The sequence below is a fragment of the Pipistrellus hanaki genome, assembly GCF_964339955.1.
Source record: "Pipistrellus hanaki genome assembly, chromosome: 3".
NCBI lineage: Eukaryota > Metazoa > Chordata > Mammalia > Chiroptera > Vespertilionidae > Pipistrellus > Pipistrellus hanaki.
This window is the reverse complement of record NC_140505.1, coordinates 127,791,537-127,819,384: the sequence shown is the minus strand read 5'-3', so window position 1 is coordinate 127,819,384 and position 27,848 is coordinate 127,791,537. Positions and strand designations below refer to the sequence as shown.

At 37.3% G+C, this 27,848-nt stretch overlaps 1 protein-coding gene across 2 annotated transcripts in view; it reads left to right on the top strand.

The window, feature by feature from the left end:
• Positions 1-19,991, top strand: part of TBC1D15 (TBC1 domain family member 15) — a 69,725-nt gene extending 49,734 nt beyond the window's left edge. For both annotated transcript variants that reach the window (XM_084878867.1, XM_084878868.1), the window contains exons 12-17: positions 7,804-7,904; positions 13,484-13,583; positions 14,224-14,321; positions 16,250-16,366; positions 16,840-16,926; positions 18,658-19,991. In XM_084878867.1, coding sequence (XP_084734993.1) covers positions 7,804-7,904; positions 13,484-13,583; positions 14,224-14,321; positions 16,250-16,366; positions 16,840-16,926; positions 18,658-18,879 — 725 coding nt within the window. In that variant the 3' untranslated portion in view covers positions 18,880-19,991. The remainder of the gene's footprint in view (positions 1-7,803; positions 7,905-13,483; positions 13,584-14,223; positions 14,322-16,249; positions 16,367-16,839; positions 16,927-18,657) is intronic.
• Positions 19,992-27,848: the final 7,857 nt, after the last annotated feature.

Sequence of the window (27,848 nt, the reverse complement as noted above, 5' to 3'; positions counted from 1 at the left end):
ACTGTAGGGCATGTAGAACTTTACTTTCTTTTCTTGGTAAGGGACTATATGCCCTATGGAGTTATCAGCACTGCTTGTCTATTATAGTTTCAAAAATAGGTTGAAAGACTGGTACTGGAGAACAGAATTAGGGATTGCATGGGGAAGGGCTGCTAAGGGATAGATAACCTAAGAAACCGATATTTTAAGGGGCAAGTGAACTTGAGCTATTTCTTTAAAAAGATGAACAAATTCCCTAAGCATCAACCTTTAAGTTTAAGCAATGGGAAGTTTCTGAGTATATCTACCATGAGAGGGATCTCAAGTTGAGGATAGTAGAAATAGATGTTTTCTAGGTTACTTTAATATACCTAGAAACATCTTTTGGAGAAGGTAATTAGATATTTGGTTAATTTAATCCCAAATGAACCTTGAATTATGGGTACATTTTATTCACTGTATTTATGTGAAATCCTCCTGGCTTCTTATATGTATACTAGAGGCCCGATGCACAAAATTTGTGCACAGGGGGTTGGAGGTAGGAGGTGGTGGTGTTCCCTCAGCCCAGCCTGCACCCTCTCCAATCTGGGACCCCTTGAGGGATGTCCGACTGTCCTGGTGGAATCAGGCCTAAAGGGGCAGTCAGACATCCCTCTCACAATCCAGGACTGCTGGCTCCCAACTGCTCACCTGCCTGCCTTCCTGATTGCCCCTATCCACTTCTGCTTGCCAGCCTGATCACCCCCTAACCACTCCCATGCCAGCCTGATTGATTGTCTAACTGTTCCCCTGCCAGCCTGTTTGCCCCCAAATTCCCTTCTCTTCCAGCCTGGTCTCTCCTAACTGCCCTCCCCTACAGGGTTGGTCACCCCCAACTGCCCTCCCTTGTAGGCCTGGTGCCTTCTAATTGCCCTCCCTTGCTTGCCTGATAACCCACAACTGCCCTCCCTTGCAGGCCTGGTCCCTCCCAACTGCCCTCCCCTGCTGGCCATCTTGTGGTGGCCATCTTGTGTCCACATGGGGGCAGGATCTTTGACCACATGGGGGCAGCCATCTTGTGTGTTGGAGTGATGGTAAATCTGCATATTACTCTTATTATTTAGGATAAAGTTTTGGTGCCTGGTGGGGGCCAACTCGTTTGCCCTGAAGGGTGTCCCAGATCAGGGTGGGGGTTTCCTTGGGGTGTGGGGTGGCCTGGGCGAGGGACCTGTGGTGGTTTGCAGGCTGGCCACACCCCCTGGCGACCGAACCAGAGGCCCTGGTATCTGGAATTTATTTTCCTTCTACAGTCGAAGCTTTGTAGCCTGGAGCGGAGCCAAGCCTTCTGCTTGCTCTATGGCTGGCTGCTGCCATTTCTGTTTGGATTTGTTTACCTTCTATAATTGAAACTTTGTAGCCTGAAGGTGGAGGTCTGGGCTGGCTAGGGCAGGCAGAAAGCTGGGCTTCTTCCATTGCCTGGGAAACCCAAGTCTCCCTTTTGCTCTCTGTGGCTGCAGCTATCTTGGTTGGAGTTAATTTGCATTCTTGCGCTGATTGGCTGGTGGGTGTGGCTGGTGGGTATAGTGGAGGTATGGTTAATTTGCAAATTACTCTTTTATTAGATAAGATTAGGGAAAGATGTAAACTCTTTGTAGATCTTTGAAGCATCAGCCCCTTTGGTGACACTAAGTTAAATCACAGATTTCTCTTTAAATTTTCGCCAGTTCTGTCTGCCATACCTATAATGAGCCTCAGATTGGATAATTGAAGACATATCAGTAGAGTGCTTTTCAGGTTATAGAGTGCTGTCATACTTGATTTAGATTTGGATTCTAATAGCCTTTGGAAGAAGTGGGAAAATAATGCTTACTTTATGCATAAGGCTATAGTGGTTTGGAGAGTGATTCAAGGTTGCACAAGTATTAAATATTGGACTGGGGAGTGGAAGCCCAATTCTTTCAGGCTGGATTTCTTGCCAGTATACATTCAGCACCCAGGCCGTTTGCCAGTTTGGTTTCTGTTACCACTGTAGGGAAGGGAATAGGGCCATGTTCCTAGGGAGCAAGAGGCGTTGCCTCGAATGCTCAGGTAAGAATTTTGAGGTAGGAATTTATTCATATTCTCAGAAGGAATTCCTGAATGCTCAGATTTTTTTTCAGGGCATAGGCCCAGACCAGCTAACTACATAAATTGCTCTTTTAGTTTGTTTGTATTAACCCCACATTTCTTTCTGGTCAAATACTTAAGTTATCTGAAACATAATCAAGCTTTCCATGAGGAAGTCTGGCCTTGTGAGGAGCCAAGGTAGTTTTTATAAAGCAGTGGACCAAATTTCTTGCCCTTTACTCATAGCAAAGCATCTTGGTTATAAATAAACTCTTATAAGTGATTCTGTCATATTTGATTATTTGACTTCTTAGCCCATAGACTGGGTAGATATAAAGTTTATTTGTATTGAATATAATCTTATTAATAGTGAGGAAGGAGACAGAAATGATTAAAAGCAGACAGAAGACAAAAATTATCAAAAGCAGTTAGAAAAACTCAAGGAGGACTGAATTTTAGTTAGTTCAAAGAATCCACACCTAGGGCATATCAGGTAACTTTTTTAGGGTGTGTTCATAATGATGATTCTGAATAACCAATAAAAAGTGAAATTATACTGTATACAAGAGGCCCAGTGCATGAAATTTGTGCACAGGGGTGGGGTGGGAGGGTCTCTCTGCCCAACTTGCACCATCTCCAATCCAGGAGCCCTTAGGAGATATCCTACTGATGGCTTAGGCCTGCTCTTTTAAGCCGCAGTCTGGTCTCCCTCTGCAGGAGGCTACTGGGCTGATCAGGGGAAGGCTCTGCTCCATCACCCCGCTGCTGTCTGCTGCAGCCGCCAAGGTGTTTTTATCAACAGACTCTAGTCCCTTCACCACAAAAAAATGACATCCTTCTTTAGGCATTTTCAAGATGTCGCTTTCATAGGATATGACTTTTTATTTTTTATTTTTATTGATTTTTTTACAGAGAGGAAGGGAGAGATAGAGAGCTAGAAACATCGATGAGAGAGAAACATCAACCAGCTGCCTCTTACACACCCCCTACTGGGATGTACCCGCAACCAATGTACGTGCCCGCAACCAATTACTACATGCCCTTGACTGGAATTGAACCCGGGACCTTTCAGTCCACAGACCGATGCTCTACCACTGAGCCAAACCGGTTTTGACGACTTTTTTTTTTTTTTTTTTTAATGCTCATCTGAGGATATGTTTCCATTGATTTTTAGAGAGCATGGGAGAGAGAAGGAAAGGCAGAGAGAAACATCAGTGTGAGAGGGACGCTTTGATTGGTTGCCTCCTGCATGAGCTCTGACCTGGGCTCTGGCCAGGGAAGAGCCTACAACCTAGTTACATGCCCTTGACCAGAATCGAACCTGGACTTTGCCTTCGGCAGGCCAAGGCTCTATCCACTGAGCCAAACCGGCTAGGACAGGATATGACTTTTCTTAGCCCCTCCAGCAGCGAACCTTCATTTTTTTCCTCCAGGAGTGAGGTGGAAAAACCTAGATCACCTTGGATTCTTATTACCCAAGTTACCAAGAACACTGCCAGTGGCATATAGGGAGCTTAGCCAATGAATGGTCAGAAAAGGTGTTTCCTCCGCAGCTCACTCCCAGAGGTGGGACTGCTGGCATGCGTAGCTGGCAGGCCTGGTTCTCTCCATGTCTGCACCATCCATGGCTTGCCTCACTGTGTACGCAGTCCCCTCCTGCCCATCTGCGCGAAGCCTCCGCCTGCCGGTCGTGATGTTATGGCGTCCTGGCTAATTTGCATATTACCTCTTTATATTCATTTACATATATATATATTTTTAAATAAGACATATATATGTGTGTGTGTGTGTGTGTGTGTGTGTGTATGTATGTATGTGTGTATATATATATATATATATATATGAAACCAGAGACTGTCTTATTTAAAAATATTATTTCCAACTCCTAAGAGTATTTAAAATTTGATACTCTAAGGCAGGGGTCTTCAAACTACGGCCCGCAGGCCACATGCGGCCCGCAGAGGAGTCTGATCCGGCCCGCCAGGTTTTTTGGGCAGTGAGTGCAGCCGAGGTGTTACAGTAGGAATTAGTAGTTCATATAGTCCGGCCCTCCAGCTCTCTGAGGGACCATGATCTGGCCCCCACTTTAAAAAGTTTGAGGACCCTTGCTAAGGGTTGAAATTCAGTTAACCTGGAAAATTAAGGTAGATATAGATGAAATGTTTCTTGTCAGTGTGGGAGTATACACTAGGGTAGTAAGGATATCATTTCTCACATGTCTCCACTGAAACAGTTGCTATGTAAATAATTTCAGGGAACTACCGAAATTGTAGTAGTGCTGATTAAGATGTGCATCCGTCAGCACTAGTGCAGGCTCTGAGTGTCACTGCATGCTAATTTAAACAGCTTTAGTCTTTAATTAAAGGGAATTATACATTAATTCTACCCCCGCAACTCTTGACATATCCCAACTAACATCATGTATAAAATAAAATAGATTACAAGCAACTAAAATACAAAGATTAATTTAACTACTTGCTTCAGATACTACTTACAGAAGAAATATGGTAGTGATGCTATATGAAAGCTGAAGATTTAAAGGATTAAATTAGCTTTTTAGAAAATTTTATTATACCTTTATAATAAAGCATCCCCCACACACATACCAGAAAGTTGCTTTGTAAATTTTTGAATAGTACACTTTGAAATATTTTTATTATAGACCACATGCAGTTAAACCCAGTAAAGTAAGTACTCTTTAGCACTTTGTTGAATTCAGATCAAATTTCTTTCATGCTTTAATTCATTTAACCTTTATATTTGACAATGCTTTCACTATGTGAGTGCCATGTAGGAAAATTTTGTTGATAACAATTTAATCTTTCTTTCAACCTACTTAATCTTTTTTTTTTTTTTTTTTAAGTGTTGTATTAGTCAGGGTTTGTCAGAGAAACAACCATTAAGATTATATGTGTTTGTCCTCCTCCCTCCGTCCCCTCTCCCCCCACACACACTAGAAAAAGTGAGAAAAAAAAATTCCCAACTTGCTCTCTGTAAGCTAGAGACCAAGGAAAGCTGGTGGTATTGTTTAAAGGGCTGAGAGCTGTGGAGCAGTGGTGTAGATGCGTGAAGTCATGAGACCCAGCAACACAAGGCAGGATAATATTGGATGTCCCAGCTCAAGCTACCAGGCGTAGAGCAAATTCAACCTTCCTTTATCTTTTTAGTAGGGGCCCAGCGCCTGAAATCTCGCAAGACCCAGACCTGGTGCACTGCGGGACCCTGAGTAAAGTCCCCACCCACCTGCGCATGCCTTGCTGTGACGGATCTTTGGTTGTTATAGTGTGACGGCATCATGACCAAGAGTTTTTTATAATAGAGATTCTATTCAGGCTCTCTCAATGGATTTGATTACACTCACCCACATTGGGGAGGGCCATCTGCTTTAATCATTTCTCCAATTCAAATACTAATCTCTTCTAGAAACACCTCTACAGAAATTCCCAGAAATAATGTTTAACCAGATATCTGGGCATCCTGTGGCCCACTCAGGTTGATATAAAATTAATCATTGCAAGTGTTTGTTACTTTAAAAAAGCATTTGCAATAAGTATGTCACAATCTTTACATTTAGATATCATGTCACATGTCTTTTCTGGCACTTCTGTGAATGTCTTGGTAACTCCATTGGATGCCTGCCATGGGAACCCATGTGTTCTTTTGTGCTAAAGTGAGTAGAGCCATACTTTCCCACAGGGCATAGTGTATATGTAGGTTGATTAGAGACTAGCTACAGCAGTAGATGATAGAAAAGAGGCTCCGAGCAGGTGGAGCTAAATGTTTATTTGTAAGGAGATCCTGAAGTGACCTGAGTGCCTCTCTGTTACACATTTAATCTGAGGGTTTTTTTGTTTGTTTGTTTGTTTGTTTTTTGTTTGTTTTTTTAGAGACTGGCTTATATGCTTCCTGGGTCATTTTAAAAAACATTGTCTTTCAAAATAAGAGTGATGCAGAGTTGTGTATCATTTCTAACAGAAATAATCTCTTCCCTTTTAAAATATATACTCTTCAGATGGCTTTATTAGTACATGTAGATTTTTATGAATGTTAAAAATGTAAGCTTTGAATCTGTTTCCACAGACTTTCCAAGCTGCTATTGGAAAAATTTTTTTTTTGTAACTTTTACAAATGTATGAACTTAATCAAAGTTAAATGATAATATGTATGGGAAAAGGCTTAGAATGCATTCTTGTCCTTTTGTTGGTTTAAGTATTTATGTCTTATCTGAAATTTAATTGTAAAACACTTAAGAAAACTGAAGGTATTATAAGTTGGAACTAAAAAATAAGAAGCTTGACATATTTAAATGAAAAGTAGAACTAAGACTTTTTGTTCATTTTTAAGAGCCTGATTCTTTAACTTTGCAATTTTTCTTTTAAGCAAGGGCTGTAATTAGTGTCATAACTGAAACATTTTAACAGCATAAAGACAAAGGTATTTAAAATGGCAATTTTAGGGACAACATACTCATTGGATTAAACCCAATTGCTACCGTTTCCCCGAAAATAAGACAGTGTCTTATATTAATTTTTTCTCCCTAAGTTGCGCTAGGTCTTATTTTCAGGGGATGTCTTATCTTTCCATGCTCTAGGTCTTATTTTCGGGGAAACAGGGTAGCATTACTTGGGAATAGCTAACAAGAAAAGAAAGAAGACATAGCTTTATTTAAAAGAGGTAGATAATTTTTTTGTGACTCCTTTTATTTAGATTACCAACGATCTGGTTGCTAAAGCAGTTGGATCCTCTTTAGTGTGTATTTTACTTGGCTTATTCAGGGCAGCTTGGTACTGTTGACTATTCTGGCCTGGCAGCTTTCTTTACCTTGACTTACAAAAATCTTCTTCCTTGATATTTTTTCCCTTTGACTATTCAATCTCTTTTGAGTATGGACTTTTACATTGATGTTCCTCTGGGTTTTCTCTTTACCTCTCTTCTTTCTCATAATGCTTTTGCACATTATTATTATTTTTTAATACATTTGTGTGCTGTTTTTAAAAAAATATATTTTCATTGATTTCAGAGAGGAAGGAAGAGGGAGAGAGAGACAGAAACATCCATGATGAGAGAGAACCACTGATTTGGCTGCCTCTTGCAAGTCCCCTACTGGGAATTGAGCCCACAAACTGGGCACATGCCCTTGACTGGGACCTTTCAGTTTGCAGGCCAATGCTCTAGACACTGAGCCAAACTGGCTAGGGCTGCACATTATTTTTTATATTTTTATTTTTTATCCTTACCTGAGGATATGTTTATCGATTTTTAGAGAGAGAAAGAAAGAGACATAGACTAGAAATTAGTTGGTTGCCCCTTGTACATATCCCAACTGGGAATTGAATCCGCAACTTTTTTAGTGTACTGGACAATGGTCCAACCAACTGAATTACCAGGCCAGGGCTTGCACACTGTTCTTTAATAATATTACCCACTCTTGATAGTGAGGTCTACACTAAGACACCTACTGGAAGATGGTTTCAATTGTTTTCAATTGAGATGTCAAGCATTTATCTATCTACTGGAAGATAGATAAATGCTTGACATCTCAATTGAAAACAATGCATCTTTCTCACCCCCTTGCTAGACTTCTTTCCCCTCCCCTCCTCCTCCTCCTCCTCCTGAGAAAAATCAGTGAACATAATATTTACCAAAGAAAAGATGAAGTTTTAAGTGAATGGTGGTAACATGCACAGAAGGATACATAAAGCTTACATTTTCAGAGACATATTTTTTTCCCCCTCTTAGGATATGTGCAAGGAATGAGTGATTTACTTTCTCCTCTTTTATATGTGATGGAAAATGAGGTGGATGCCTTTTGGTGCTTTGCCTCCTACATGGACCAAATGGTAAGAACGGGGTTCCCCCTTTAAAAACTAATTTGAATTTTTAGTTGTATAATGTTCTTATATAAAAGAATGAATTATATTTAGTCAGTTATGATGGGACTTTAAAAACTTGCTTCCTATTGTTTGTTTGTTTTTTAAATAGCCTTTTCAAGAGGCTTGGAAATGCCGACATTGTTTTTAATACAAAAAATAGGAAGTGCCTGCAGTACAGGAATAATCAGGTTTTAATATCAGTTAATGCTTATATTCTGCAGAAGAGCCATGAGTCAATACAGAATATTGATGAAATAGATGAATGCAATTCTTGTGAAGTCGTTGAACTTTCATATCATCTGTTTCAGAGATAAAGCTTAGTCACACCAAGTAATATCCTTACCTTTTGTGAACATTTGGATTTTGTCACTGATTTTTCTCCAGATGTGTTTGAATTATTTGTAACGCTGACACTTTCTTAGTAATTCACTATTATTTTTCTCAGAAATGTTGTTATGAGAGTTGAACTATGTCTGTATATACTTATTATTACAAGGAACATTTTATCATCGTTCTATCTTGGCATTGGAGTTCTAGGACAGTAGTACTGAGAGAGTGTAACGGAAATAAAACAGAACAGTCTTCTCAAGTTATCATTTAGAAAGAAAAAAAAGCAGAGGGTCTAAGAGTAGATAAAGGCATATGAAATGCAAAGACTTGATCAATACATAGGTCACTTTACTATTTCAGAATAAGATTGATATACTTCATGATGGGCCTTGAAGTCGGATATTGAAATTGCTTGCTTGCAGTGGGATAAAGATTTTGAATATGAAGTCATTTGAATATGAAATTTCCTAGCAATTTAAGGTTTAGCTTAGAGTTTCTGAAATACAAATGTGGAATTTGGAAGTGGTACCCTTCTAATTCGATTACTGGTGTGCCGGTTAATTTATTAATGCGGATTTTTTCAGTAGATGGAGTTATATGTATGTTGACATATATGTGACTTGATATATATGCTATTTTGTTGTATTGACAACAAGCTTCAAAACTTCATGTGTCATGTGTCAACCTTGCTGAAAGTTTTATATCTATTTGTAGATATAAAAATATCTACAAATAACATTGTAGATATTTTTACACTTAAAAATGTCGAATTTTGTGCCAATAAAAGAGCATTTGGGGAAAGTTATAATTCATTACTTTATTTTGAAGAAAAGTGCAGTTGAATACTTAGGGAAGCTTATGGTGAATACTTTGGGAAGCTCCATCTCTAGACACTTGTAAACGCTGGTTTAAATGCTTTAAAAGTGATGATTTTATAGTGAAAGACAAGAACATACAGTCCAACTGAGAAAGTTTGAAGACCAGCATTACAAGCATTATTGGTTGAAGATGCGTGTCAAACTCAAAAGCAATTTGCAGAAAGATTAAACGTTGCTCAGCAAAAAATTTCCAGTCATTGAGAAGCAATGGGAAAGATTTTAAAGGAAGGAAAATGGATGCCCACATCAACTGAACGAAAGACAAATGGAAAACGAAAAAGTCATCAGTAAAATGTTGCTTCAGCGGCACAAAAGAAAGTTTTTTGCATCGAATTGTGACTGACGATGAAAAGTGGATTTATTTTGAGAATCCCAAATGTACAAAATCATGGGTTGATCTAGGTTAACCATCAACATCGACTGCAAGGCCAAATCGCTTCAGAAAGAAGACAATGTTCTGCATTTGGGTTAAGGAAGATGTAGTGTATTATGAGCTTCTAAAACAAGGTGAAACTGTTAATACTGATCGCCACTGACAACAAATAATCAATTTGAACCACTCTTTGATCGTGAAACAACCAGAATATTCCAGAAGAGACAGCAAAGTATTTTTGCTTCATGATGACACACCATCATACACTTCAAAACCAGTTAAAGACACCTTAAAAGTTCTTGCCTGGGAAGTATTAACCTACCCGCTGTATTCACTAGACCTTGCTCCTTCAGATTACCATTTGTTCTGATCGATGGCACACACACTTTCTGAGCAGCACTTCAAAACATACGAAGAAGTGGAAAACTGGGTCTCTGAATGGTTTGCCTCAAAACAAGACAAGTTCTATTGGGACAGTATCCATAAATTACCTGAAAGATGGGGAAATGTGTAGTTAGCAGTGGACATTACTTTGAATAAAGCACTTTTGATGTTTGTCTTGAAATAACCATGTTTTCTTTGATTTTAAAAATCCCCATTATTAACTGGTACACCTGGTACTTCTATTCCTCCCCTGTTGCTTACCAGTTCTTTCCCCTGCAATTTTTCTCACTTTCGTCTATTTACTCAAGTCTCATCCATGGATCCAACTCATCCTCACTTCTCCTGCTCCTATTTCACATACATAATGAAATTTGATGATTTTAAAATATCTTCTGCTGTTAAATTGATAGATATACAAATTATGTAGGTTTTTTTTTTTAACTATACACTAATGTTTTTGAATTATTTGGAAAGATTATTAATTGCAGTAATGTAGTAATATCATAGGTTGTCTTCCTTACCTTTTTGATTTATTGATTTTACCTGCCTTCTTAGTTCCAATCACTCCTAAGTGCTCTAGAAACCTGAGGCATTTGTTACAAAGGTCTGTACAACTGATACTAATTGTATAAAAACTCTTGTCTGCCTTTCCTGTGTTTCTGTTGTTTATCCTCTTTTCACTAGAGACATAGTTTGTTCCTTGATAAAGGGTCCATGTCTTTGCTTAACTAGTTTAGTTTTCTGGTATGCTTCCAGAATTTTCCCAATGCCTGATATGAGATTGTTGTTCAACAGATTTTTGTAGAATAAACACATGAATATTTCCCCAGTGCTTAGTTAGACCTCAACTTATACAGTAGTGGGTACTCCAAGAGTTAACATGAGCATACAGCATTTAGTTTATTATTATTACAGTTTTCATAAAACCAAGGAAATATTGGCATGTTCCAGTATAATGGCTTATGATACCAAGTGCACTCGTGTATGTGCTGCATGTAGTTAGTTCTCAAATGTAAAGATTACTTTCTGACCACCTGTAATATACACTTATAATCTATTATTTTTTGTATATGAAGGTTCAAGTTCTGTCTTTTCACAGTAAATGCTCTCTGTGTTTACTTTTTTCATTGAGGATAGTCTGGGGACTTTTCTAGTCTTTATTCTAAAAAGATCTCTTAATATATTGTCTACTAACATTCCCCCACCCCCCAATTTTTGAATGAAAGGGCAATATGTTGCAATTTTAAAAATCTACACAATTATTTTTTACTGTATTGCTATTGTTTTGGTGCCCTTAAATCAGTGCTGTAGTTGTTAGATTTCATTTTGTGTTATGGCTTTATTTCATATAACATGTTATTTCTTATGTAATAGCTGGCCTAATATCTATAGATTTACTTTTGTTGATATTTACTCTCATCTAATGTAGGTGTAGGCACAGACTTTATCTGTTATGGAAATATTATGGAAACACTTGGAAAATGATCTAATGAACTTACTTATACCCACCATTCATTTTGCCATAAAGTTTAGTCCCTCCTTTCTCCTCACCTCCCATTCCCATAGAATGTATATACATGTGTACATTATATGTAATATGCATATATGTAATGTATGTATGCATATGTGTGCACACATTTATTTATAGATACAGTTGAAGCCCTTTGTAAATTCATATAGATCTTATTTCTTCTCCAGGAATAGCTTCTTTTTCAAAGCTGGCTTCTGCCATTTTGGGAGTGCTTCTTTTTATGGCTGAGTGGTAGCAGTGGGGAAGCCCTGTTGGTACTCCCAAACTGTGTGTCATAACAAAAATATTGCGGTTAATCGGAGAGTTAATTCTGCCTTTCCCATTGAGGTCCAGGCGGTAAATATGAAGAAACTATATATATATATATTTAATATCTCTTTATTGGTTTCAGAGAGGAAGGGAGAAGGGCGAGAGTGATAGAAATATCAGTGATGAGAAAGAATCACTGATAGGCTGCCTCTTGCACACCCCCTACTGGGGATTGAGCCCACAGCCCAGGCATGTGCTCTTGAATGGAATTGAACCCGGGACCCTGCAGACCAACACTCTATCCACTGAGCCAAACCAGTTAGGGTGAAACTATATATATATATATATATATATATATATATATATATATATATATATATATATATATATATTAGAGAGAAAAGGAGATAAAAACTATGATGAGAATCTTATCTTAAACCTTTATGTTTGTCTGTTAAACTGTTCTTTAATTCATTAAAGTTTATTGAGAATCAGTAGCCTTTCATTTTTTTTTTTTTTCTACCAAGAATGGGTGATTTCTAATCTGATACATACTTCTGATACAGCATCACTATTGTCTCTAAAACTAAAAAAGTATGAGGGAGGGAACGTTCTTAGGCTTTTCACAAGGGGTAGGGTAGTAGGTCACCAAAGAGTGGTTGGTGCACATTTTAAAGGGATCAGACTAATCTAAGAAGCCTTTTATTTATTTTGGTTCCCATTCTCCTTTGATGTGTTGGTGGGGAATTTACTCAACTTTGAAGATTTTTGTAAACCATAGCAGTTCTCAAACTTTGTGATCTTAGGACCCCTTCACATTCTTAAATCATATTGAGTACCCCAAAAGCATTTGTTTATGTGGGTTATATCTATTGTTGTTTATTGAATGAGAGCTAGTACCGAGAAATTTATACTTACTCATTTTAAAGTAACAGTAAACATACTACACCTTAACATGTATAACATTTTAAAGTGGAAAGTTAGTTTTTCAAAACAAAAACAGATTTGCTGAGAAGAGGAATTATTGTACATTTCCATTTTTTTTTAATGTCTAGTTTAGTCCTACCTGCTTCTGGATTGAGTCTTTTGTATTAACACACATTTATAACCTTTATACTTTGGGAGATTTTAAGAAAATGGTTGACATTATTACAGATGTCTCCTATCTTGTGAGAGATTTAAAGTGCAAGATGCATATAATCTTCTAGTGTTGACATGAAGATGGTTTTGATATTGCAGATTTCCCTAATGTCGTCAAATCTACGAAATAGTTAATTCTTTAAAATGAGACACAAGTTAAAGCTAAAATAGATTTTTCATATGATAATTTGAAGAAATATTTTAAAATGGAAGTGATTTGATAAAAGTTTATTTTCCAAATGTGTTTCCTCTCATCAAATCTCTTATTCCATGTCAGAAATTAGTATGTCATTCAGTGTATAGTTAATTGTTTCCATATTCTTTTTCATCTAAATCAAAGGGGAAAATAACCCGAAATTAGATGGGAAAATAATCTGAAAATAGAGGGGAAAATAACCCAAAGTTTGACACCTAGGATTCTCGTTCGCTCTTTTTTAATGTTGCTCTAGCTTTTTAAAAAATTTTTCTTTATTGATTAAGGTATTACATATGTGTTCTTATTGCTCTAGCTTTTTAATTTGTTGTGATTTAAAAAAAAATGTCAGTATGTATGAGTCCAATATTTGTTTTTAGACTTATGGTTTAATTATTAGTTAATTATGTACTATAAAATATTTACTAAATACTACTTATATGGTAACATGTATTTCCTTCTATAAAGCACCAGAATTTTGAGGAACAAATGCAAGGCATGAAGACACAGCTCATTCAACTAAGTACCTTACTTCGATTGTTGGACAGTGGATTTTGCAGCTACTTAGGTAAGGCAGTGAATCAGAACTATACCCAGCAAATTGTAGGGTAATTCATAGGGGGGAAAAATGTAAATGACTCTTTTAAAGACATATATGCTCTATTGCTGTTGTCGGGGTTCCTCTGAGGAATAAAAGTGTGGGACCACACTTTGTGTGCTTATGTCTTAAAATTTTTTAAAAAAAAGTAGTTGTGTCTTTTAAATATATATATTTTAATATGCTTTTATTGTTTTCAGAGAGAGGAAAAGAGAGGGAGAGAGATTGAAACATTGATCGGCTGTCTCCTGCACGTCCCTTATGGGGATCAAACCCACAACCCAGGCCATGTGCCCTAACCAGGAATTCAACTGACAACCTTTTGGCTCATGAAACAGTACTCAACCAACTGAGCCATGCTGGCTGGTCTGTGTACTTATGTCTTAAAACAGTTTATTTTACAATGAATTATTTGTTGTTATGGTTGTTTTCTTTTAAATAAGTTAGCCTGCAAGCTTTGAATTGTTTTCTTTAATTAGTAGAAGACAAATTTATAGAACTTTCAATAGCTTAAAATGCATAGAGAAATTTGAGTTTGAAATAGGTCATTCTGTTCTGAGTTAATTTGCATGAGAGTAAGCCGTATATATATTTTTCCCCCTTTGTATAGAATCTCAGGACTCTGGATACTTGTATTTTTGCTTCAGATGGCTTTTAATCAGATTTAAAAGGGAATTTAGTTTTCCAGATATTCTTCGATTATGGGAGGTAAGTTCTTAAATTATACAGATATTTATTATGGAAAACAACAATTTATTCTCTAGAATATAAATGGATTATACCAGTCTAACTGAAATTTCTAAAGCAAGTATGTTTCAAAATTATGATAGTTTGTTCTCCTCTTAAAATGAATGATTTTGAGCTGAATATCTGGTCTTTGGAGTCTTTTTCTGTAAATTATAATCCTTATGAGATTTGGGGCTAGTTGGTCCCCCAGATCCAATTCTCTACCACACGTGTCAAACACAAGGCCCGCGGGCCAAATCCAGCCCGCCAGGCCTTGCAATGTGGCCCGTACCGCACTGTCATCACTGCACTCCGCTGTCAGTTTATGACATTGTCAGTTTATGACTGTTCAGTAAACCATTCGGCCCCTGATTTAGGCTGGATTTTAGATTTTGGCCCCTTCTCTGATTGAGTTCGACACCCCTACTCTAGACTATATGTGTCTGTGTTCTCTGCTGGGGAGACTTGACTGTGTGAGGCTCTGCCATATTCTGGTATAGGTTGTAGAGTTCAAGGACATTTTAGCAGGTGAATCAGTTGAGATGGTACTGTATTTATAGTTTGAGATATTTCAAGGGAGCAGACTTGTATTTTGCTTTGTAAAAGAAACTTAAGTTAGAGCAAAATATGAATAATAATGTAACATCCTACTATCTGTAGTTAACAGATGAGGAAACCAGTTTCAAGAAAAACTCACATTCTTTTTAAAAAATATCTTTTGCTGAATTTTTAGAGAGGAAAGGAGAGGCATAGAGAGATGGAAACATCCATGAGAGAAACATTGATCAGCTGCTTCCTGCATACCCCATACTGGGGATTGAGTCCGAAACCTGGGCATGTGTCCTGACTGGGAAACAAACTGGTGACCTCTTGGTTCATAGGCTGATGCCCAACCACTCGCTGGGTTACACCAGCCAGGCAAAACTAGCGGGTTCTTGACCTGAAATCATATTTTTAAAGTCTGTCAATTTTGTTAAATTTTTATCTTAACTTTTTTTTAAAGGATGAATTGAGAATATTATTATCACATAGCTGAAATAACTTCCTAATCTGTGTTTACCAAATATGTTGGGATGTTAAGTGAAAACCCTTGGAGGTTAATTGAATTTCATTTAAACTTTAAAAAATTGGATTAGTCTGAAAATTATTCAACTTGATTTACTCCTGGTAAAAGAAATGAAAACATGTTAGGTATGCTTTAATAGTATAGTTAAATGGGTCTTTTTATGTTTCCAGATAAGATATTACGGTATTAGGTACATTAACCAGGGGGAAATTAAGGCCTTAAATTTGAGGGCATTACTTATATTTAGGAAGAAGTGTAGCTATTGATTAAACATTTATGCATTTGGGTATAAATTTGGGGTAGTTGATTCACTTTACACTTTTTCTCACAATATATGACATATAATATGATGTTTAAAACGTAGAGTTGTCTGTGGGTGTTTTTAATTCCATGCATTGTGTAACTGAATCTTTCTTATAGGATTTAGTTTTCTAGAGACAGAAGGTGATTTAAAAGTGAGAAACAACATGTAATTGAAAGTTCAGGGCATTATTGAAAATGCCTCTAACCCTTACACCTTAAACTTAACCTCATAGCTATGGCTCCTTAATTAATACCATTCATCATATTGGTTAGACGTGATGATTTTCTTATTGTAGTTACTTAAAGAGCCACATTTGGAATTCATTGTGTTCACAAAATGTTAAGTTTGATGTTAATTACTTTGTAGATAAAGATAAGACTTTTCTTCTCTACCCCTCATTTCCTAACTAGAAAACTGGTGGACTACCTCATCTAGGCAACTTCTGCTTTGCATAGAAGGCATTTAGAGTTCAACATTGTATATATGAGGAAAATGTTTTAGAATTATTATAGTTTACTAAATAGTTGTTTTGTTTTATAGGTAATGTGGACTGAGCTACCATGTAAAAATTTCCATCTTCTTATCTGTTGTGCTATTCTGGAATCAGAAAAGCAGCAAATAATGGAAAAGCATTTTGGTTTTAATGAAATACTTAAGGTAGTTATTTAATTTTGTTTTTTTCCTCTGTGTTGATACACAAAACATTTTCTTGGAGATTTATTGAATCCGTCGAGTAATTTAAATTCAGTCAGTGACTTTGGGACTGACAGTTTACCAATTATATATTGGCCAGTTATTTTTATCTGAGTAATTAGGAGAGAAAAAAATTCAACATACACTTTTTTTGTGGTTTTGTTTTCTAGAAGAATATTGTTATTTTGCTTATAACTTTAAGACAGCAGACTTGAGACAGCTGTTAGATTTAATGTTCCATAAGCTTAGTTATTTTTTCAGCTTTAAAGTGGGAAATAATCTAAGAGAAGATGTATTAAATGTTATGTTTGTTTGTTTGTAGTGTGTGAATATTTTTATTTTAAGGGTTTTATCTGTAGTAAAATATAAGTGGTAATTATTTATATAGTAGGACATACAGTGCTTCTAATTTTTGTTATTTTATTGATTCATTTTAGCATATTAATGAATTGTCCATGAAAATTGATGTAGAAGATGTACTGTGCAAGGCAGAAGCAATTTCTCTACAGATGGTAAAATGCAAGGTATATAGTGTGTGTGTGTGTATTTTTAATCTTCACCCAAGGATTGTTTAGTGAGTTAGTGAGAGGGAAGGTGAGAAAGAGAGAAAGGGAGAGTGTGAAGGAGGGAGAGGGAGAGAGACAGACATTGGTGTGAGAGAGAAACATTGGTCAGTTGCCTCCAGTGCACACACCAACCAGGAATTGAACTCATAACCTTTGGTGTATAGGATGATGCTCCAATCCTTTGAGCCATCTGGCCAGGGCTCACAGTATACAGAATTTTAAATAATTATAAGAATTTTTTGTTTTGTTTTTGGTGGATTGAGTTCAAGAATAAATTTTTCTTCTTAGAAATAATATAAATAAATGGCACTTTTAGCAAGTTGAAGGCAGACACAAAGTATTGGCTAGCATTTTGTTTACCATTATAGATTTACAATGTGTAATTGAAGAGAGCTGGTTAACCATGCTAGATGAAATTATATAATAAGGCAAAAATGGGAAAAGTAATAAAAACATTTCTGTGACAACCATCAAGGCTGTAGAATTAAAAAAAAAAAAAACATTTCTTATTGATTTTTTACAGAGAGGAAGAGAGAGGGATATATAACTAGAAACATAGATGAGAGAGAATGAAATACTTAAGGTAGTTTTAATGAAATACTTAAGGTAGTTATTTAATTTTGTTTTTTGCACACACCCCACTGGGGATGTGCCCCCAACCAAGGTACATGCCCTTGACTGGAATTGAACCTGGGACCTTTCAGTTTGCCAGCCGGCGCTCTATCCACTGAGCCAAACCAGCTTCGGCAAGGCTGTAGAATTTTTTAAAAAAATGTATTTTTATTGATTTCAAAGAGGAAGGGAGAGGGAGAGAGAGATGGGAACATCAATAATGAGAGAGAATCATTGGCTGCCTCCTGCATGCCCCCTCATGGGGACTGAGCCAGCAAACCAGACATGTGCCCTGACTGGGAATCGAACCATGACCTCCTGGTTCATAGGTCGATGCTCCACCACTGAGCCACACTGGCTAGGTGAGGCTGTAGAATTTAAGCATTGGTATGTATTCCCTAGTCGATTTAGTGAATACAGAATAGGACCTCATATTAAATATGTAGTGTCTCTAAATAAAAGACAGATGCTAATCAGAAATGATTAGTCCATGCCATTATATTTATATATCATGCTTTTGATTTGTTTGAAAGCAAGGCTAATTTGATTATCTGAATTTCAAATCATTAATGTATTTTGGCTTTTGCATTTTTATGAGAATTCTTATTTGATCATGTCATTTGTTCATGGTTCCAAATGCTTATTTTGGTTAAGTTTAAACACTTATTTGGTAACTATTCTGTTCAAAACATATCAGTGGTACCTTCTTACCTTTAAAGGAACTTTTGTATATTGAGGGAAAAAGTATGAATAAGATAGTAGAAAAACAAGGAGAATGAAACAAATGCTAAATATTAGTAACTTTCAATAATAAAGATAAAATATTAGTAACTCTATGTTTGTGGTGTGATAGGGTGGGGTAAAGAGCAATTAATTCAGAATAGATCAGGAAACCACTTAATTAAAAAAGTGGTTAGGACTTCATTTTGGAGTGAAGGAAGGTTTGTGAGTGGACATAACAATTACACTCTTAGAACAAATGTTCAGATTCTGGAATCAGTGTAGTCTTAATTAGAAGTGTTGCTTTGTGGTTAATTTTCCTCTATGGTGAATGATGGTTTTGTTTTTCATATTCAGGAATTGCCACAAGCAGTCTGTGAGATTCTGGGACTTCAGGACAGCGAAGTCACAACACCAGATTCAGACACTGGTGAAGATGAACATGTTGACTTGACTGCTTGTTCTACACCTGCGTTTCAGAGTAACTCTTTGCCTGTAATTGCTGCTAGTGGAACCAGCGATGACAGCTCAACACAGATATCAGTGTCCCCAAATGTTAGCAGATTAACACCTGCATGATCCTTCTTGTTGCTTACTTTTTGAAGAGACATTTAGTTGCAACTTCTTTTCAAGTTTTTGAAAGGTGGAAATTTTAAATCTTGGTAATGATCATGCTTTAAGATTAATGGAAAGAAAGTGTACTGATGTTCTTGCATTAAAGCTTTACAAAGATTTACACTAATTATTTTTGTAGTTACTTCTACCAAATAGCCTTTCTTTTTCAATAACATTCCTTAGTATTTTTATAGCTAAGTACATTTTATTTTCTTGTGGATGAACTGGAATAGAATAATACTACAAGTGGATGAGTTGGAAATTATGCACTTTGAAACCATTCACTTTGTTTACTCTAAATTTAATGGCTTTGGATTTTATGAAATTAAATGTTGAGCCTTTCTATAGCATTCTAAGCTGAGAAGTAGATTGCTGTCCAGTGACAAAATAAAAGAATTTGTTTTCCTCTGTTGTTTACGATAATATTCAGCTTAAATATTTATGCTGGTCGAATATGTTTTAAATTGGACATTTTCATCAATGCAATTTAATGTGTAGATAAAGAGCTACTTCAACCACAAGAGGATTGGCAGTATATTTTTTACAATGGACTTTAGTTCACTTGTATATAAAGACTATATAAGTACTTATTTATGAGTATAAGAAAGGAATAGCATATTTTCTTTAACTGAATAAACTTGACTATTGATTTATATAATCTGATTTGACAAAATTAATACATAGCATCAATATGAGATCTTTTTCAAAACTATTTTCTTAACTAAGCATTTATTTCATGAGGCTACATTCAATCCTATACTTGGTATAATTTTGAAATTAATTGCTTGTAATCTCACTTTCCTAATGTTTTATTATCTTTCTTAATAATGTATTAACTACTAATTAATCTGGTCTTTAAATTTTTATAAAATACTCTTTGCAAAAAGCTTATGTAAAAAATTTCAGTATACTATCACAAGTCTCAAAATAGTACTCTTTTGTATATGAACAAAGCTGTTGTTTTTACCATGCAGTGTTGCATGATTTTAAGTTATGTGGAATTAACATAACTGATTCCGTTTTAATTGTAATTTGTTAACACCTGTACATACCATTAAAGAACATTTAAAGTTGAAGTAGTGTTTTCAGTTAAATCACACCTAGGAAAAATGTGCTGGTTCTTCATTAGGAGAAAAAAAATCCAAGAGGGATGCAGTAAATTTTATATTTTTATGTGATTGAAACAGTCAGTTGAATGAGTTGTGGAAATGAGAAAGAAATAAAACTCCTTTCATAACAAAAAAGTTTTTGCCAGCATGAAATTGGGCCTAGTGTTGCCATGGAGGATATAATTATGTGACACAGTAAAGCAGCTCTCTGCAATTAATGCTAATAATGTAAAATGTGACGCAGTTCTAAAATGATCCAATGGATAGGTTCCTGTCCTCCCATAAAACTAGGGACCAAATGAAATTTTTTCCTACTTGAGCATTAACTGACAATCATGACAGAACCATTAGATGTTAGTTTTTAATATCATATGTGCTATCTTTCATCAGTTAATAATGAGTAAGCCTATTCAGGGGGGAAAAAAAAGTAAACTGATCAAAACCCCGGCATCTCCAGCCTTTCATTTCCTGCTGTTCAGGAAATTGCTTAGAACATCTTGATGTCCTTCTTGTTCTTCCTGGACAGGGGCCTCGGGGAAGTGTGTTCCCACTACGTAATGCCATATCTACTTCAGAGTTTTTAAAAATCTTAACACATAGTAAGTTGAACTTTTGTCAAGTTTTTTTTTAAATAAAACTACTTGCTAAATCACTTGATTAAATAGTCTAGCACATTTTTATACGTAAGAGTAATGTAACATAGTGCTAGATAAAGTTTTATTGTAGTAGAGTTGACATACAGTATTGTATTAGATTCAGGAGTACAAAGTGATTCAACATTTATATACCTTACAGAGTGATCTCAGTAAGTCTAGTAATTATGTCACTGTACAAAGTTATGATTTTATAGACTATATTTTCCATGATATACACTATATCCCTGTGATATAACAGGAAGCTTGTGCCTCTTATTCCCTTTCACCCTTTTGGCCTTTCCTTCTACCTTCTGGCAACATAAGTTTGTCTTGACATTTTAGCATAATACCCTCTTGGTTCATCCATGCTGTCACAGTGGCAAGATTTCATTTTTTTTTTATGGCTGATATTCCATTGTGTATATATATATGTATGCTAGTGTGTGTGTGTGTGTGTGTGTGTGTGTGTATCCTATCTAATAAAAGAGTAACATGCAAATAGACTATCTCTGCTACACCCACAAGCCATGCCCACCAGCCAATCAGGAGCGAGTATGCAAATTAAATCAAAATGGCTACAGCCACAGAGAGAGCAGGAGGCTTGGGTTTCTCTAGCAGTGGAGGATGCCAAGGTTTCCGCTAGCCCTAGCCTGCCTTGGCCTCCACTTAAGGCTACAAAGCTTCAATTATATAAGATAAATCCCAACAAAAATGGCAGCCACAGAGCTGGAGAGAGCAGGAGGCTTGAGTTTCCCATGGGGATGGAGGAAGCCAAGTTTTTGCAGCCCTGGCCTGCCTTGGGCTCTGCTTAAGGCTACAAAGTTTCAATTATAGAAGATAAATAAATCCCAGATCCCACGGCCTCCACTTGGGTTGCTGGGAGGCATGGCTGGCCTGCAAACCACCACAGGCCCCTCGCCCAGGCTGCCCTACGCCCCAAGGAAACCCCACCCCCCTAATCCGGGAGACTCCAGGGCAAACCAGCTGGCTCCCACCTGTGCACCAGGCCTCTATCCTATCTAATCCTCCTAATACAATAATATGCAAATTGACCGTCATTCCAACACAAGATGGCTGCCCCATGTGTTCAAAGATGACTGACCCAATGTGGACACAATATGGCCACCACAAGATTGTCAACAGGGGAGGGCAGTTGGGAGGAGCCAGGTCTGCAAGAGAGAGCAGTTACAGGTGACCAGGAGGCAGAGAAGGGAAGTTGGGGGCAACCGGACCTGCAAGGAAGGGCAGGGTGGGGGGGAACCCAGGCCTGAAGGGGGAGAGCAGTTGGGGGGGACCAGGCCTGCAGGGGAGGGTAGTTAGGGGGACCAGGCCTGCAGGGGAGGGCAGTTAGGGATGACCAGGCCTGCAGGGGAGCAGTTAGGCATCAATCAGGCTGGCAGAGCAGTGGTTAGGGAGTGATCAGGCTGGCAGGCAGAAGCGGTTAGGGGCAACCAGGAAGGCAGGCAGGCAAGCATTTGGGAGCCACCAGTCCTGGATTGTGAGAAGGATGTCTGACTGCCTGTTTAGGCCCGATCCTATTGGGATTGGACCTAAATGGGCAGTTGGACATCCCTCAAGGGGTCCCATATTGGAGAGGGTGCAGGCTGGGCTGAGGGACACCCACCCTCTGAACACAAATTTCGTTCACTGGCGCGCGCGTGCGCGCGCACACACACACACACACACACACACATTTATTCGTTTGTGATTATTTGTTTCCATATCGTAGTTATTGCAAGTAATGCAGCAGTGAACAGTGAACATAGGGGTGCATATATCTTCTTGAACTAGTGTTATTATTTTTAGTTAGATACCCAGAAGTGGAATTGTTGAGTCATATGATAGATCTATTTTTCATTTTTTGAGGAATCTCTATACTCTTTTTCATAATGGCTGTACCAATTTGCTATTCCACCAACAGTGCATGAGGGTTCCCTTTTCTCCACATCCTTGCCATCATTTATTGTATTTTAGATAATAGTCAATATGACAGGTATTAGGTGATACCTTATTTTGGTTTTGATTTGTATTTCCCTAATGATTAGTAATGTCCAGCATCTTTTTATGTGTCCATTGGCCATCTGTATGTCTTCTTTGGAAAAGTGTCTATTCACATACTCTGTCCATTTTTAAAATCCCTGTTTGCTGTATATTTTATTACTTTTTTAAATTGTCACCTGAGGATATTTTGTTGTTGATTTTTAAAGTGGAAGAGAGGGAAAGAGAAATATTGATGTGAGAGAAACATCAATTGGTTGCCTCCTGCATGAGACCCAACCAGGCCTAGTCCAGGGAGGAGCCTACAACTGGGGTATGTGCCCTTAACTGGAATTGAACCCAGGACCCTTTGGTCTGCAGGCCAACATTCTATCCAGTGAACCAAACTGGTTAGAGCTGTTGTATTTTTTGTTTGTTTTCTTTTGATGTTGACTAGTATGAGTTCTCTATATATAGGGTGTTCCCCAAAAATGTATACACACTGGATAATTATTAATTTCAGTGGGTTAAATCTGAAAAGAAATATAATGAAATTAATAATTATTTGAAATGTATACACATTTTTGGGGAACACCTATTTTTTGGATGTTAAGCCCTCATCTCATATGTCATTTGCAAATATTTTCTCCCATTTGGTGGGTTACCTTTCTTTTTTGTTGATGGTTTCTTTCACCGTGCAAAGCTTTTTAGTTTGTGGTAGTCCCATTTGTTTCTTTTTGCTTTTGTTGTCGCAATTGCTTGATAAAATCTTAATTAGGGTTCACAAAATCCAGTTAGCAAATATTTTGTAAACTTCAGCTATTGAGATGGCTGAAAAAGTTCAGATATATTTTTTAGTCTCACTTTTTAAAGATTTGTTTTTTAGTTTTAACAAGATGCTCTGTTCATACCTTGACAACATGTAGAATATATGCTGTATTATGTAATATTTAAAGTTGTTAAAATTCAGGTAATGTCTAATTTTAAAAAGTCTCTTTACTTCTGATATGTCTATGGGAAACCTTTTTGCATTTAAGAACACCCCTAATTTGATTTATGTGTCTAGGATTCTTTATCTCTGTACATTAGAAACTTCAGCCTTGGTGATGACTGAAGTTTTTTTGAGTAAGGAAAATATTCTTTTGGGATAGATAGTCATTTTTGCTGAACCTGACTTTTCCAGGGGTTTTAATGGATACCAACTAACTTTTTTATGGAAAACTCATGTAATTATGACCATTATTAAAGATAGTTTATATAAAGTAACCCAAAATATTTATTGAAGAACCTAGAATTTCACCTGATTCTCTTGCAACTATGTAACAAGGTAAGGCTATTATTCTAGCTTGGATTCCTGTACTTGGGGTTTCCAGAAAATGTGTGAGCTTCTTATCAGACATGAAGTCTTGTGTGTGTGCATGCATATTTTGGGGGAAAGGCCACATAATTTAAAAAATATATTTTATTGATTTTTTTACAGAGAGGAAGGAAGAGGGATAGAGAGCTAGAAACATCGATGAGAGAGAAACATCGACCAGCTGCCTCCTGCACACCCCCTACCGGGGATGTGCTGGCAACCAATGTACATGCTCTTGACCGGATTCAAACCTGGGACCCTTCAGTCCACAGGCCAACGCTCTATCCACTGAGCCAAACCGGTTTCAGCCACGTAATTTCTTAAAAGGTTCTCTCGTTTTCCCAACAGTTGAGAACCAGTGTTATAAATAATGTGAGAATAACATATGGCAGGTGCTAATAATTTTATGTGCTAAACCCCCATTAATTAAAATACCTTCAGCATGTTTATTTCCAAACCCTTGTTTTGTATTATCAAAATTCATGCCCAGGCTCTACTTCAGGTCAATGGAATCAGAATCTTTGGCAGGTCAGGGAATCTGCATTTTAACAGGTATCCAAGTGATCCCTGAACCCCCATTATGTATTGTATTTTATAGGTTAGTGTTTTGACTGTGGCCAGGTAGTCAAGTCCCAACGTATTTAAAAAGTAGTTCCTTGATTTTCTAAGGTGAATTTGCCCTACTTCTGGTTTTTAGCAAAAAGTGATATTAGCCATCTTAACCTGTTGTTTTATGTAGATTTCCCCTTTTCACATTGTGAAGATGAATTTTCAAGGTCTCTTCTAAACATTAAGTGATTCTGAAAGGTTTTTGTCAGTACCTAATGTCATTACATGGTACTACATATCTGTGCTTTTAATGTGAATACACTGCTATTTGAATGATGCAGTGTATTCGGCCTGTTCTCCCCTTGGGTTCTTATAATATGGGGATTTTCAGTTGTAGTTTTTTGCAGATTGTTTTTCATGCTGTTTTGTTATTAGACTTATTTTTCAGGCTGTCCATCTTGTCGTGGAGAAAAACTGTTGTGTTGCCTTTAGATGCAGAGGTAGAGTCGGGTTAGACTGGACTGACTTATGTAACTTTTTGGCTATCCAAAGCACTCTTACAGCCCATGGAAAATTACATTGTATGAACTCACTGTAAAAAAATTATAATTAAAATCCTTTGTTAAGAACTGCCAGGAATCAGAAATACCATATTTGCATAATGTAGTTAAGTCCTAAAGTTAGAATTAGAATGCAGTAGTTCAGCTATTATATACACTCCTCTTCCTCAAATATCTATGTAGTAGTATACTGCTCCTCACACATCTCTCTCTGTGTAAAAGGAGACGGAATGAAAAGACCAATTTCAATCAGCTTAGCTATGATCAATGAGAAGTCCAGATCTGGTTCAGTTTTGTTGTTGTTGTTGTTTTGTTTTTAATTAAAAATACTTATTAACCTCAGGGATAGGCTTTTGCTGTGATACCACACTAGTCTTACTGGAGATATACGACCCAGTGGGTTGTGGATTGCTATAAAAACACAAATAGGGCTGTGCTTACATTGCTTTAGAAGTCTGGCTTGGTTGTACAAGGGACTAGAATGTCTTCTGTGGTGAGTCGCAGGCTCATTTTGCAAAGCAATTTGCTCTAGAAACCACTGACATCCTTCTGAGCGCTCAGCAGTTACACTGCAAGCGGTTGTCAGTGTTGGACATAGTGTGCAGGCTGCACCCAAAGAAAACTCGGGCCACGTGCTTTTTGTTAGCCGAGTCAGGTACTAAATGTGCCAAAAGGAGTATTTGTGGGATAGAAAGTCAGTAGTTAATAGTATCTATTATAACCCAAAGAGAGGATATAAAGACAAACTGTTCAGTTTTCTGAGTGAAATGGTACTTTTTGTACTCTATAGAAGTAATGCTATTAAAACAGATAGATGGTCCAATAGCCTCATCACCTTTCTCCCCACAAATGATAAAATTCAAGATATGTTGTTCTTGTGCCCATGTCAAGGTGTCAAGAAAGCAAGTTAGAAAACTGATTTTTTATTAAACTGCTCCGCTTAAATTCAATTTCTGGATAACTTTGAGGCAGATATTCTCTTTTGATTTACAGAGCTTTTAAGAATTCTGTATACAAGCTCCTGGACTTCCCAAAGGAGGAGACACCCAGCTTCTTTCACATCCTATTGGCTAATAGTGTTTTCTAAGCTGGCCTTTTACCGCTTCAGTGTAGTATAAGGTGCTGAAGTTTCAATTGGTAAAGTTAGGGAGGAAAAGAAACCCTTTCATTGACATCTTATACGTGAGAGGGTAACAAAGGAAACCCTAGATTCATAAACTATAACTTACGGAATGGGTGGGTTAGTCCCGGAGGCACATTTTAGGGAGGAAATTTAAGGAATAAGAATGCATCCACTGCCTGGCTGGCATGGCTCAGTGGTTGAGCTTCAATCTATGAAACAGGAGGTCATGGTTCAATTCCTTGTCAGGGCATATGCCCGGATCTGAGATCAATAGAAACCACCCCCCCCCCCAAAAAAAAAATATATATATATATATATATATATATATATATATATATTTAAAGAATGCATCAACTGAGGTCCAGAGGTTTGAATTAGATGGCAGAATCCTGGAGCCATTACCTTCAGCAGAATCCTTTTTCCTAATTCATTTGTGTGATCCTAACAGGACTATAGCTGAATCATTCTAGATTTGAGAACCTACCTACCCTCGCCTTTAAAAAAAAAAAAAAAAAAAAAAAAAAAGATTCTTTACCACAGAAATTTCTTATGGTTACTCTCTAAACTTGATTTTGTAATATTTTTCACATGTCTGGATTGCTGAGTTTTTCGTATCTTCAACTCAGTAGTTTGGAAATAGAATAAAAAGGAAAATTTACAAGAATGAGAGTTTATTCTGTGAGAGGGTTCAGATAGTTGTGAGCATTTATGTCCAAGTCTAATTCTTTTGGGTTGATTTTTGTGTATTTTGTAAGATAGTGGCCCAGTTTCAATCTTTTGCATGTGGGTAATTCATTTAATAGTTCACAGTGTGGAATGAATCCATGAAAGACCATGGTCTAGGGGGATCCCTCTTAGTCTCTTTTTTAAATTTATAATAAGACTCTCACATCATCTGAGAGCATCACCATAGGTTAAATTTTTTTTTTATCCTTTGTTAAACTTTTTAAAATCTTAAAGAAGCTTTGCATACTTTTTCTCCTCATTTACCTGCCATCACTGCCTCAAAGTTTCTTGGTGACAATGTAGAGCTCCATACCTGTGTAAACATACATAAGATGAGTTATGCAGATAGTGTAGCAGAGTGAAGTGCTTTATTCAGGCCTGCTTTGTTCCCACTGCCTTCAGGCTAATAGCTTCTGCTTTAGACCAGCTAGTCACTAGAGGAATTCTGGTTGGGGCATGAGGTTTTAAAAGACAGCTCCTCCATTTCCCCTCTGGACATGAAAGAAGCCTGAACTTTCCTTCTCCTCCTTCCGTGCCCTCCCCCCCCCCCCTACCCTCCCAATATATCTTTAATGATTTTAGAGAGGAAAGGAGAAGGGGAGAGAGAGAGAGAAACATTATTGATGACAGAGAAACACTGATCAGCTGCCTCCTGCACACCCCCTATTGGGGATTGAGCCTGCAACCCAGGCATGTGGCCTTGACTGGAATTGAACCCAGGACTCTTCAGTCCATAGGCAGATGCTCTATCCACTGAGCCAAACTGGCTAGGGCCCCTGTACTTTCTTAAGATGTATTTTAGGAACTACTAGGGCTCTCAGCTTCATGGTTAGTGCCTTCTTGATCAATAAGCCGTGCCTTGTTCCAAATTCTGAGGTTCCTTTGAAGCCCCAGGCA